The sequence below is a fragment of the Sciurus carolinensis genome, chromosome 9 (assembly GCF_902686445.1).
Source record: "Sciurus carolinensis chromosome 9, mSciCar1.2, whole genome shotgun sequence".
Taxonomy (NCBI): domain Eukaryota; kingdom Metazoa; phylum Chordata; class Mammalia; order Rodentia; family Sciuridae; genus Sciurus; species Sciurus carolinensis.
In genome coordinates this window covers 124,711,520-124,724,628 of record NC_062221.1, presented here as the reverse complement: position 1 = coordinate 124,724,628, position 13,109 = coordinate 124,711,520, and the positions used below count along the sequence as shown (strand labels likewise).

The window sequence follows — 13,109 nt, the reverse complement described above, 5'->3', positions numbered from 1 at the left end:
CTCTGTCTTCTGACCTTGCTCTGTTTTTTCGGAGCTCTTTACAATGGATATAAGTTTTATTTGGGGGAAGGGCTGTGGGTTTGACTGCCCTCCCTCCCCCACTGGCTAAAATGTCACTTCCATGAGAGCTTGTTTGGTATGTGAATGAATTTACTCCTTTATGACGGGCACTGCTCTTGGCACTGTGCAGGTAGCCCTGAACAAAACCAAGTTTCCTTGCTCTCCCAGCCAGATTTTATAATAGTTAAGTGAAAACAACTGCATTTATTTATGGTAGTCAAGGAACCTGGTTGCTCTCCAGAATTTAAATGATACCTCCTGGGGTGTAGAGAAAGCAAAACATTAATGGAACCATCTTTTACTAAGACACTATGAAATCAGGGCTCTAATCCTTAGCCTTACCAGTGTCTTGTAAAATTCAGTTTGAAAATCTGTTATGACGTTCACCTCACTGATTCTCAGCAAACTGAGGCAGGCTCTGAGCAAGATAAAAACAAAAAGCTCTCCTGTTGAGTTCCTTACCCTTCAATCTTTCTTTTCCTTATATCTTCCTTGGTATCATTCACACTCTGGACGTAACTAGAACTTAGTTTCAGTTAACCAGTATAAAATATGGATAAGGATTTCAGGCAAGGAGACATGTGAAAAGAACTCAAATTGGGTTTCAAGAGACCTGGCTTCTAAGCCTAACACTGCCACTAGTGAGTTAGAGTGAACTTGTTTAAATACTTGAACAAATCCCCATTTCTTAGTCTTTGTATGTAAGACAAGACTCTCCAACATTCTTTCTGTCATTGTTTGAAGCTACTGTAGATTTGCATATCATTGATTGGTTTTAGACACTACAGAAAAAAAGTCCTGGAAAAAGGATTATGCATAATGTGTTACGTTGTGATAATGACATTGATATTGATATTGAATCAGGTTAGAATAAGCAATGCCCTCAGTATTGCATCTTCTCTCTTCAACTCTTGGGAGCTCTGACACCGTTTGGCAATTACTGTGGAATAGATACCCAGTAGACAGGGCACTTTCTTGGGATGAGCTTTCCCTCTCATCCAGAGGAAATGCAGGAGCAGGAGAATTACTTGGATTTTTATTGTGTGGATAATGTCCCCTTAACTTCTAACTTTGATTAAGAAATAGACAATTCAATCCCATACATATCAGTCACACTGTACAAGCAATTTCTATTGAACTGCACCAGGAGTTCTACTTAAAAAGACTAGCAGATTACTTAAAGTAAATATATGGGGATTATTAGAAATTTGCTTACAAAAGCAAAGATTTTGGCAAAGGTGACTCCTTCTCACTGGATTAGCCCATCGGTGCTTAAACAGCATTTGTGTCCTAGCATTTGCCACAGGCTCATGAGTATTAGAGATACCTGTGACTTTTCCTCTTCTCCTAAGCAGATGACTGAGGGACCTATCTTATTTGTCACCACTTTATTTGGTTTGTCAAAATGTGTGGAGACTAAGCATTCAGGGAATTTTGATAAGGCATTAAACATTTGTTTTTCTTTTATTTCTATGATAGTACTAAGTTATCATTACCTAGTTACAAAATTTTAACTTCCATTTAGTGTCCTGTCTCTTGACACTAAATGTCTTAATGGTCATAGAAGAAATGGAAACAGAACCTCTGCTCTGACATCAGATCAACAAAGTACTAAATCTGTGCCCTTGAATCAGTCCACATTGGAGCAGTGTGAGAATTCAAAGGGTTCTGCTCTTGGTTCTCCACCCTGCATCATGGCCATTCAGTTGGCCTGAAGTGTGGCACAAGCTTTGGAACTTCTTTCTGAAAGGTCTCCAGGTGATTCCAATATGCAAATAAGTTTGAGAAACAGTAAAAATTGCTAAGAGATTAAATGAGGGCATATTTTTTGGTTATCTTATATATCACATTTTATCTAGAAAGAATGTAAAGTAGCTTTGTAAAGATGATAGGATTTGATAAGGATGGCCATGGTTGAATAAATCCTTAAATGAAGTTGGCATGAATTTTTCAAATCAAGGTAAGTTGCTGACTTCATCCTAATTTTGAACATCTCATATATACAATATACAAATGCATATTGTCATTTTTAATGTGCCATTAGAAAATTAATTTCTAAAGCCAATCTAAGTGAATCTTTTAAATACATTGAAACTTTGTGTGAAGATGAGAGAAGATGTCTAGAGAGTTTCTTTTTGCTTATCCATTTGTTGAGAGTATGCCTATTTTCTTTCTTTGCCCCCCTCCTCTGTGGAAATTCCTCTCTCCAGTAAGGGCTACACTGACGTTGTGAGGATCCCTGAAGGGGCAACCCACATAAAAGTCCGACAATTCAAAGCCAAAGACCAGACTAGATTCACTGCCTACTTAGCCCTGAAAAAGAAAAATGGTGAATACCTAATCAATGGAAAATACATGATCTCCACCTCTGAGACCATCATCGACATCAATGGAACCGTCATGAACTACAGCGGTTGGAGCCAGAGGGATGACTTCTTGCACGGTATGGGCTACTCAGCCACAAAGGAGATCCTAATAGTGCAGATTCTTGCAACAGACCCAACAAAAGCTTTAGATGTCCGCTACAGTTTTTTTGTTCCCAAGAAGTCTACTCAAAAAGTAAACTCTGTCACTAGCCACAGCAGCAATAAAGTGGGATCTCACCCTCCACAACTGCAGTGGGTGACAGGTCCCTGGCTTGCCTGCTCTAGGACCTGTGATACAGGCTGGCACACCAGGACGGTGCAGTGCCAAGATGGAAACCGGAAGCTAGCCAAGGGATGTCTTCTCTCTCAGAGGCCTTCGGCATTTAAGCAATGTCTGCTGAAGAAATGTTAGCCTGTGGTGTGTGCTCTTGGGCACAAAGAAGACTGTAGGATCCATCACTGTGGTGAACATGAGGTCTACCCAACGCACAGAAAGTCATGCTTCCTTGTCATTGTCACCAGGAGTCCAATTATGGGCAGAATCTGCTCTCTGCGACCAAAAGAAGATGTACACTGCTTCGTGTGACAATGGTGACCTTGGAATATAGGAAAACTTGGTAGTTATTGAACATCCCCTGGACCTACAAGAACGGAAAACACACTGACGAATGTAGAATCAGGGGACATTTGAAGATGGCAGAACAGTTTCCCCCCTTGTCACCTACCTCTTACAGAATGTCTTCAAAGACATTGTAATCATTTTCACCCATGATGCACAGTAGCTTATTTTTACTGTTTGTAAATACCTTCTCCCTTGGTATGTCACTTTATATCACTTGGTTCTATTAAATATATATATATACATATATATATAAATATATATATATATATTTCTATAAAATAGTGTTTGACCAAAGTAGGTCTGCAGCTATTTCAACTTCTTCCAGTTTCCAGAAAGAGCTGTGGATGTTTTACTGGAAATTAAGAACTTGCTGCTGTTTTAATAAGATCTCATGTGTTTTCTGACTACAAGAGATAGATGAAAGGTATTCAAAAACCATTTTAACAGCAAGCATCTTCTGAGAAATTCTGAAAAAGAAAAGGATCTCATTGTATCTAGTCATTTAAATACACACACGGGTCCATTTACTGAAATCTTTGAATGCCTGTATTTTTTTCAGGCAGCCAGCCAAATTAATATATTCTTAGGATATAGAAGTAGTGTGTGTGTGTACGTGGTCAGCATTCAAGAGTGTAAAACTCAGTTTCCTAGTGTTGGAATTTATAGGGAAAAAAACAAAAATGTCATCCAGTTTTCAATTTAGATTTTCACAACTGCTTTCTCTTTCTCTGGCTCTCATTTGATATCTCACAATGTGTAATATATATGCAGAACCCACATCCAACATCCTCAACACTGGTATACCTCTTACCAGCAAGCCTTTAAAATGTGTTTGTTTTTGCTTGTTTGTTTGTTTTTTTGATGGGTTCCAAAACACTTGCAATGTTTTGTACTTCTTGTCAACCTGGTTTAATAGGAATATTAAAGATAACTTGGAAATTAGTCACAGCTAGAAGAGATCTTTATCATTAATATTGTTAGTGCAAAGAAAAAAACAGTGATTAACATGAATAAGACTGTTTCCACACCACAGGCAATGATTTCTTAATATTTTAATATATTTCTACCATACTAAAGATTTTTCCCAATTGGAAAGTGTTTGGTTGTATCAGTAAGTGTTTGAGTGATAAAATATGATTTCCAGGAAGATTTTGCTCTTATTTCCAGAGCCTGTCTAAGTAGTTTATAAGTTTGAATAGTTAGATGTTGAAAATATTTTACAATCATGCACATAAAAGTCTTTTTTTAGACTATAAACTACATTTTCCCATTTCATAACTCAGAAAATCAAAGGTATTTTTTTCACTGGGATTTCTTTCTTCTTTGTGAAATATTGCAAAGTCAATTAACTGTTTTATATGAAATTTTATAATAATCATACCAAATGTGCCTATTGTTAAAGATTTGCATATAATCATTTTAAGGAATTGTTGATTGAGTTCCATTACACTTATGAGAGTTTATTTTTATTATATGATATTTATAACATAAAAGAATTACACAATTGATATGGCTTTTCACATCTATTTCAGTGGATCAGGAATATGAATGTCTCATTCTTTGAAGTATTTTCCTAGGAAATTATTTTTTAAAACAGATAATAGTTTTACAAAACAAATGACCATGCTTCAGATTTTCGCAGACTGATTTTTCTTTAGAATTAGTAGTTTTATCTTAAGAAGTTATTTCAAAAAATGGAGTCTATACAAGACTGATAACTGTATTTGATGGTGATCACCAAATACCAACGGCAGGGAATAAAGCCAGTCGGATGGGTCAGAAAAAAATTTTAAAACCTCATTAATTCAAAGAGAAATAATAATTTAATTTTTTTTCAATTTTAAGAAGAAATTTTTATCAAGTAACTCAAATGTGACAAAATTCATTTTTATCTTTTGTGGTTATGTTTCCAACAACATTAAAAAATTGAAGAGTAAACAAGGCTGTCTCCTACTCTTCTTTACTATACTGTATTCATAGAATTTTTTAATTAACATTTGTCAATGATTCACTCTTCCCCCAGATAATGAAGTTTTATACACTTCTTGATAAAATCCTGAGGGGTTCAAAGAAATAAACCACTATTCCATGCTTGTAAGGAGTTTCTCTATCTTTTTTTTTTTTTCTAATGAGTTTTCATAGATTGACTGAGGAATGTATGTCTAAACCCCTGAGAAAAATGATACGAATTGGAATCTGAATTTCAGAGATGGAGTGTTTAGTAGACATAAAGAATAATGAACAAGAGGAAAAGTCCTTTATGAATCCATCTAATTCAGTCCAGTTTGATTTTGTACTGTCTATCCTTTCCATTGTTGCATCTTGAATTCTTTTTTTAAAGTATAGGATTCAGGATGTTGAAAAAAGAAGAAAATGTATAGTTTGTCTGAAAATGCTCAGGTTTGTAAGAATCTAATCTCGTTTATATCACTAAACACTTCAGAATAAGTTTCATTAAGAACAAAGGGAGCCCAGAAGAAAATAACATGTATTTGTTCTAGATAAAAGATCTAATTAAGCCCTGACTTTTTATTTTCAAGTATGATAACATTGGTATAACTTATTTGACAAATTCAACTCCCTTTGCCTTCCTGTGGAAACAGTTTTATCCTATGAAACTAAGAGTTAAGGGATGAATCACAAATTTTAAAGAAGTTGCAGCACTGAAAAATAAGTAATTTATTGTTTTTGCAACTGGTATGTGAATTTGTGTGATAAGATTATTTATTCTTATTTAACAAAAGTATGTGCAAATTCTTCTATATTTAAAATGTTTTGCTGTTGTCCTGCTTTTTAATTTATGCTTCATGTTTGTGTATAAAGTACACTTTGTGAGTTTACATAATATACAGCACTGGTTGCTTTTGTATTTTTTTTTTTATGGAAAGCTTTCTGCATGAAATAGATCTATGTGTATGTGTATATATTCTTCACACACCCTTACTCCAACACTATCATTTTTCATTGTAAGGAAAATTTTAATTTAACCTTCCATGACTAAAAGTGTCATTACTTGTAGCTATGTTAATAAGTCTTTTATATCCCATTAACACTATTTTTTCCAAGTCACAGACAAGAAAAATGCTTATTCAATCAAATCAGGTGCAAGTTTTAAACTTGAATACAACACATAGCTGGGAGCTTCCCATACAAGCTAAGACAACAGCAAGAATCAGGCTCAGTTACATCACTGATGAACATAGACAAGGAGTTCTTTGTGCATGATGTGAAAACTGTGCATGCACACCTCTGAAAGGTATGAATGGTAATGAAATCGAAAATCATCTTTTAATGTTTGAGATACTTCCCAAAATCAGTATTAGTTATCTCTAGTATTCATAGGATTCCTTAGATGAACACAAATTGGATTTGCATGGTTCCAATGCTGGTAGCCCTATTTCTACAAACGGGGCTATCCATTGATTAAACGTGTTTGACATTTTGTGACATCATTCAGTCACACAGCATGATGACTATACCTGGGATAAGCAAACACCATTGGTAAGACCATATTGCCCCTTACTGTGACTTCAGTCTGATCCCAGCAATACAGCAAAGCACCATTATAATTACTGACCATTCCCAGAATCAATCTCTGATTCTGATGCTTCCCCATGGATTCCTTCCTTGTTAACAAGGTCACTGTAACAGTTTAGGTGAGGACATCAGTTAGATTCAGAAGTCTATGACTTAGAGTTTACTATTTATAAAATAAGATTGAATTTTCAAAAATAACTGAATTTTACTAGGAGTCAGGTTGAATGTGAAATGATGAATAACAGTACTGATTTCTTTATAACTAAACTTGAATTCACATAGATACCCTATTTATTTTTAACATTTCAAAGCATAAAATAAACGAAATAACATGGAGTACAAAAGTGGACATCTAAGTCTATAATAGAACCAAATTCAAGGTGCTTCATCACTTAAGTACACCAAAAAGACACTTGTACGTTTTCTCTATTATTTTTTTTTTTCATTTATCAGGAGCATATAGTTCTAGATCAATTCATTAAAAAAACATTTTCCTGATAGACCTTTGTTAACATGAACTACAGAAAGAACATACTGAATTTTATCACTATGAAACACATCTGTCTACTATGCATAATTACATTCTATTCAATTAAAGTAAGGGAACATATTGAAACATGAAACCATGCACTAGTCAACCAAAATATGAGAATACAGATGGTGTTTGGATCAGCAAAGCATTTAATCAAGCAAATGCCTGGTGCCATGGTACAATTTTAGTGCAATTTTTGTGAGGAAAATAAAGGAATATGTTGTTAAATGTTGTTGGTTTTGTAGGAGAGTAAGACTTTAGTGTTCACAGTAGCTGTCTCAGTTAATTGTACCCTACTAATATACTAGCACTTTGGTAATAATTTTGCTGTCTCTGGTCCTTATCCTCTGGCTCCATTAACTACTTGTGAACTGCATAGGTCCAATGAAAACATAAATAGTAGTCCATGTTCTAAGGCACTGCCACATTAGTGACTCATAGTACAACACTGAGAAAAACTCATTTTTAAATAAAACAGGGAACACTTTCCCTTTAAATTTTTCTTTGGCATATCTAATGAAGAATTGTAACACTGTTATTGAGGTGCTAATGTTTTCCCTAATCTGCTATCAAATATGGTATATCTTTTCAAAAATGTTTTATTGGTGCATTATAATTATACATGTTAGTATAATTTATTGTTACATATTCATATATTCACACAACAGAATTTGGTCAATTTTATTCCCTACAACCATCCTTGTCCCTCCCTTCATCTCTCCCCGATTCCCCTTCTTCTACTCTACTGGTCTCCCTTCCATTTCTAAATTACTATTTTTTCTAACATGATTTTATATTTTCCAAGAAAGGCCTCCAAGCTTTTTGTCAAGTCTGAGCACAATTTAATACTGAATATTCAGGAAATAAGCACATTCAGTGGTCATTTTCAACCAACTGTGGTCAATAACAGAGACCCTATGTGCCTCTGATAATGTTTAAGTTGCCATCAAAACATGAAGAGTGTCAGGCCACAGTCATGCTTAGATGAAACATATTTTACCCATTTCATGCAAATTTCTGTGGTTTTGGCCTGACATTTTAAAAACTTTTCAATATTTTATGACCACACTAAGCATGTAGTGACTGTATCTAAGCCTTTGAACAACTCAGTCTATTAGAAGCACTGCTACCTAAACTGATGTATGTTTAAAAGAGAAGTTTATACTCTGGGTAATTTTGTAAGGCTAGACCTTTGATTAAGAAATATTGATATGGTATCTGCATTGTGCACTCAGGCATGACTTTGTTGGTTGGTCTCACTACATTTAACAGTTGACAAACTGCTTAAATTTTGTCAATGATTTATCAGTCAGTGGAAATCATGCACATGCTTTGTAAGTAGACATTGCAGATAACTAAGTAGATAGCCAAAATATGTTATATTTGATGTGAGCAATGGCACAAATTTTTGATTTCTGCGTTAGTATCTGTGAGTAAAGTAAAGTAGTAAACCTACATAGGTTTCACCTTGAAACACACCTTCATGGTAGACAATAATAATGAAGATTCACACAGCTGAACATAAAATTTTAAATGTAAGCTCTTATTTTCCTCAGTTTTCCAGAAGGGATGGTGTACAAAACAGTCAAGAGACCGAAAATCTTGGAAAACCAAGACGGTCTTGGTTAAAAATATCCCTTCAGTTTTGGCAAACTACAAATCAGAATCAACACTCCAAGCATTACTGTGTCTTATAGGCTGCATTCCACAACTGCTCTGTTATTCAGGTAAACTGCTTGAACTGAGCCACCTGGGACCTATTCTGTAAGACTTTTCGTTGAGGAACAATATCCTACTTTGTAAAGCATTTCTCTGTGTGTGACTTACCAACTGTAAAATTAAGCATTGGTCTTGTGGTTTCAGTGGATATAATAAATACAAATTGTAAACTAGGTTAAAGTATGTACTGCATGTTTTAGAGTTGAAAACTATTGTCCATATATTTTTAATTTTCCCATAACCTTGGTAGCAAAAAGCCAGATCTCAAGAAGTCCTAGGTTATCTGTAATTCTATCAACTTTCAACCACTTTGGCAAAAACAGTATTTTTTCTTACCTAAATTACTATAGAACTATTGCTTCAAGCTCTTACCAGACTATCATTCCCTAAAGTCTGCCTAATATTAAAATTGGAGTGTTCAATTAGAAACAACAAACAATAACTTTGACTTCATTTTTATTTTTTGTACATAAACTTGTACCAGATATAAAATTAAAGGAGTTGAGATATGAATACAAGCATAGAATTTTTTAAATTCGAAATTCATTATAAGACTATATATTAGCTAACAAATTTGTAGCATTAAGTTTCCTAAGGATATTAATTCCTTCTAAACCCTGAAATCATTACTGTTTTAGTGTATGTTGCAAACACTGAATTTCCCTCTCATGGCAAATTGTAGTTTAGAATCATGATAATTTATAAATTTTAGCCATAGTAGGATGTATACATTTCAAAGAAATCATTAAAAACATCTATACTCTTTAAAAGATGGTATATAAACTTGGCCATCATTCTATGGCTATTTTTAGATCATCTCATTGGATCAGACACTATGGTAAACATCTCACAAACCTTCTCTGTGATCTTATGAGGGTGGTCTTAAGATTCCAGTATTACAAGTGACCTTCATGATGTGATTACCATTAGTGGTTATCTAGCTTTCACCAAGTGCCAGGCATTATTGAGAGTATCTTATATATTTATGATCCATCTCTGGCAGCTTTAATCACTGAAAGTCTTAAATCCTTATGGACTGTGTGTCTGAGGGAGGGATTACAGGGTGAACGGAAGGCTGTGAGGGATTGGGGAAGTGCAGAACTATTTAAAGACACTAATGTGGGCCCCCACAGTAAATCAATAACAGTCCTAAAATTCCAATAAAAATTGCAAGAAAACTACAGAGTATAAGGCAAGCAGTATGGATAAAGTCAGGAGCCAAGAGTGGTACAAAAAGATTGTTGTTAAGGAGAGAGGATAGAGAATTTGACTTGGAAAACTAGTAAATTACTGGTAAGTGCAAAGAGGCACAAATCAGTGTAAGGGGTAGCTTTTAAAATAGAGAATGAACAAAGAAATGGTTAGAAATGAAACTGGAGATTATGTGAAGTCCAAATTATTCTTAATGCTTATTTCTTTTGTGTTTTTCTAGATATACCATTGAGTGTTTTCTCTGCTCAATTATACTCATGTTTACACACAGAACCAGTGATCACAGTCTATCCTCTGTATCCACAGATTCTCCATCCTTGGATTTTGACATCTGTGAAGGATCCTGGAACCAATTGACTCTGTATGTTTTTATGTAGACACAAGTGAGGGGTTTATAGTGGAAAGTTCTAGTTTTCTTAGTTCTGTCCATGTCTATCACATGGGTAAAGAATCAAACTCCAGAATGATCAACTATCTGGGGTAGTCCCAGGGATGGAGGAAAGCAAGCCAACCCAGGACCTCACTTAACGTCCACCTGTGAAATGACATATAATACAGATGTTTCTTTGTGCTACCTGCCCAAAGTGTCTTGTGTCCCTATTTCCTCCTAACTCAGGATTTGTCTTCAGTTGGAATCATAGACCTTCTGTTGCTGCTATAATTTATGACTAAATGCATCTAAATCTTGGAAAGCAAAAAAGTGCATCCTTGATCACTTATAAGGAGGTTCATTCTACAAACAGTAACTGAACTCATTTTAGGTTAAAAAGAGTTGTTTTCATCTATGAAGGTGTTGAGAGTCATGAACCTTTTCATCTTCCGAATATGTCTGGTACCTACCAGACATTGTAAATAAGTTGCCTAGATCACTTCTTCGGATCAAGCTTCTTTACTGTCCCTCTGCCTACTCAAAGATGTTTTTTATTGTTCCTTGGATCTCCCTAGTATGTTTTTAGGCAGTTTTAAGGGATCAGGCATAAGATGCAATAGACACAAGAGGTTTTATAGGGAGAACCCTGAAGAAGTTTCTGAAGGATGAACAGCTCTGGTTGGTCAAACAGGATGTTCATCTATGAGAATAAGCAATAGATGTCCCTTCCTTCAAGGTTATGCTTAAACAGCCAGTTACTGCTATCCACTGCTATTTCCCAGGTCAATGCTACCAATATTTTCTACCCTGAACAATTACAAATACCTGGTAGAGCTGCCGGCTTCCATCAGCAACAAGACTGGTCATGGAAAACTGTAAATCCAATCATTTAACTCCTCTGCTAAAAATTCTCCAGAACCTTTCTGCTTTTTTCAAAGTAAAGAACAATGTCCTTTCCAGGGTCTAAAGAGCCCCCAGAGGATCTGGTCTTGGCTACCTCTCTGATGTTCTCTCCTACTTCCAGCTGATTGACCTCCTTGCCATTCACTGCATCATAGATGAACCGTGTCTAAAACCTTATGCCTAGAATACTGTTCTCCAGATATATACTAACTTCCTCCCTTCCAACAAGCCTCTGCTTAATGCAATCTCTCAACCCAGACCACCTAAATCTAATAGATACTTCTATTTTTCTTCATGGAATTTATCATCACTTGAAATTTCATTATGTACCCATTTATACAAGTTCATCAACCACTATCATATACTCAGAACTACAAATGTACATATTTTGAGCACTTGATCTTTATTTTTCACTGCTATATCATCAGCTCCCAGGAATGCAATGGACATATAAGTGCTTAATAAGTAGTTTTATACATAAATGAGTGACTGAATTGATGACACTCTAAGCAGATAATCGGTATTAAGGGGTTCAAGGAATAGTCAATGCTATCCACACCAAGCAGGCAAATGTGACAAAATATATTGAATATGTAAACCATTTAAAAAAACATTTTAGAAGAAAATTCAAGCCAGGACTAGGCTAGGGAAGTAAGGGATTCAAAATAGTTACAAGAACTCAGTTATTTGATTCCAAGATGGATCTTCTGTTCCAGTTATGATGCTTTGTAGAAGGCAAAATTCTACAGATGTCCACAATTCCCATTCCTTGATTATTCAAACACCAACCTAAGTACTGCTCTGAAGGTATTGTGCCATGTACTTAATGTTACTACTCAACAAGTGTTCAAATAGGAAAATTATCCCAAATTAACTTGAATATCACGAACTCTGAAACGCAGAAGAGAAAAGAAAAAGGGGAAATCAGAGATATTCCAAGCATGAGAAGGATTCCATGGTTCCATTGCTGACTTAGAAAATGGAGAAAAGTAGTCACACACCTGAATTACACTAGGTAATTCAGGTACATCTAGAAGCTGAGAACCACTGTGTCCCATAGCCAGCAAGAAAACAGGGACCTGAGTTTCACAACTGCAAGAAACTGGATTCTAGCAAAAACATGACAGAGTTTTGCTACAGTTCGGATGTGTACCCCAAAGTTCATGTATTGAAGTCTTAATACCCCGTATGACAGTGTTGAGAGGTAGTACATTTAAGAGGGTATTAGGTCATGAGGGCTCTGACCCTATGCATGCATTAATGCCATTGCTGTGGGAGGGCATTACTTATCTCTAGATTGGATTCCTTATAAAAAGATGACTTTAGCCCCCTTGGTTCTAGCTCACCCTTGCATCCTCTGCCATGTCATGATGCAGCAAAAAGACCCTCAGATACTGGCTTCTGGTCCTCAGACTTCCAAATCTTCCAAAACTGAGAGAAATTAATCTCTTTTATTGATAAATTACCTATTCTGTGTTATTTCGTTATAGTAACATAAAACTGACTAAGCCAAACTTGGAATCACATTCATTTTTGAAGCCTACAAAACACATATCTTGACTCCAGCCTTATTAACACCCAGAGCAGAGACGTAGCTGAGCCACTCTGAGCCTCCAGAACTCTGAGATAATTAAAGAGTGTTATCAATAGCTGCTGAACGCTTGACTTTGGTTTTGGTACTAATGGAAAATGATTGCACAGATGAAAACAGGCAAAGATCACAAGCTAGAGTGGAACTTGAGAAAGGCTGCATGTTAGAAACATGAGCAGAATGAACAAGGTTAAGAC

General features: G+C 35.5%; 1 protein-coding gene across 4 annotated transcripts in view; it reads left to right on the top strand.

Moving 5' to 3' along the window:
* Positions 1–10,665, top strand: part of Adamts5 (ADAM metallopeptidase with thrombospondin type 1 motif 5) — a 49,431-nt gene extending 38,766 nt beyond the window's left edge. For 3 of the 4 annotated variants that reach the window (XM_047564852.1, XM_047564850.1, XM_047564851.1), the window contains one exon: positions 2,271–4,733. In XM_047564852.1, the coding sequence (XP_047420808.1) occupies positions 2,271–2,838 (568 nt within the window). In that variant the 3' untranslated portion in view covers positions 2,839–4,733. Of the gene's footprint in view, positions 1–2,270; positions 4,734–10,354 lie in introns of those variants that run through there. The other variant, XM_047564853.1, reaches the window with a different exon arrangement.
* The last annotated feature ends 2,444 nt before the right edge of the window (positions 10,666–13,109 follow it).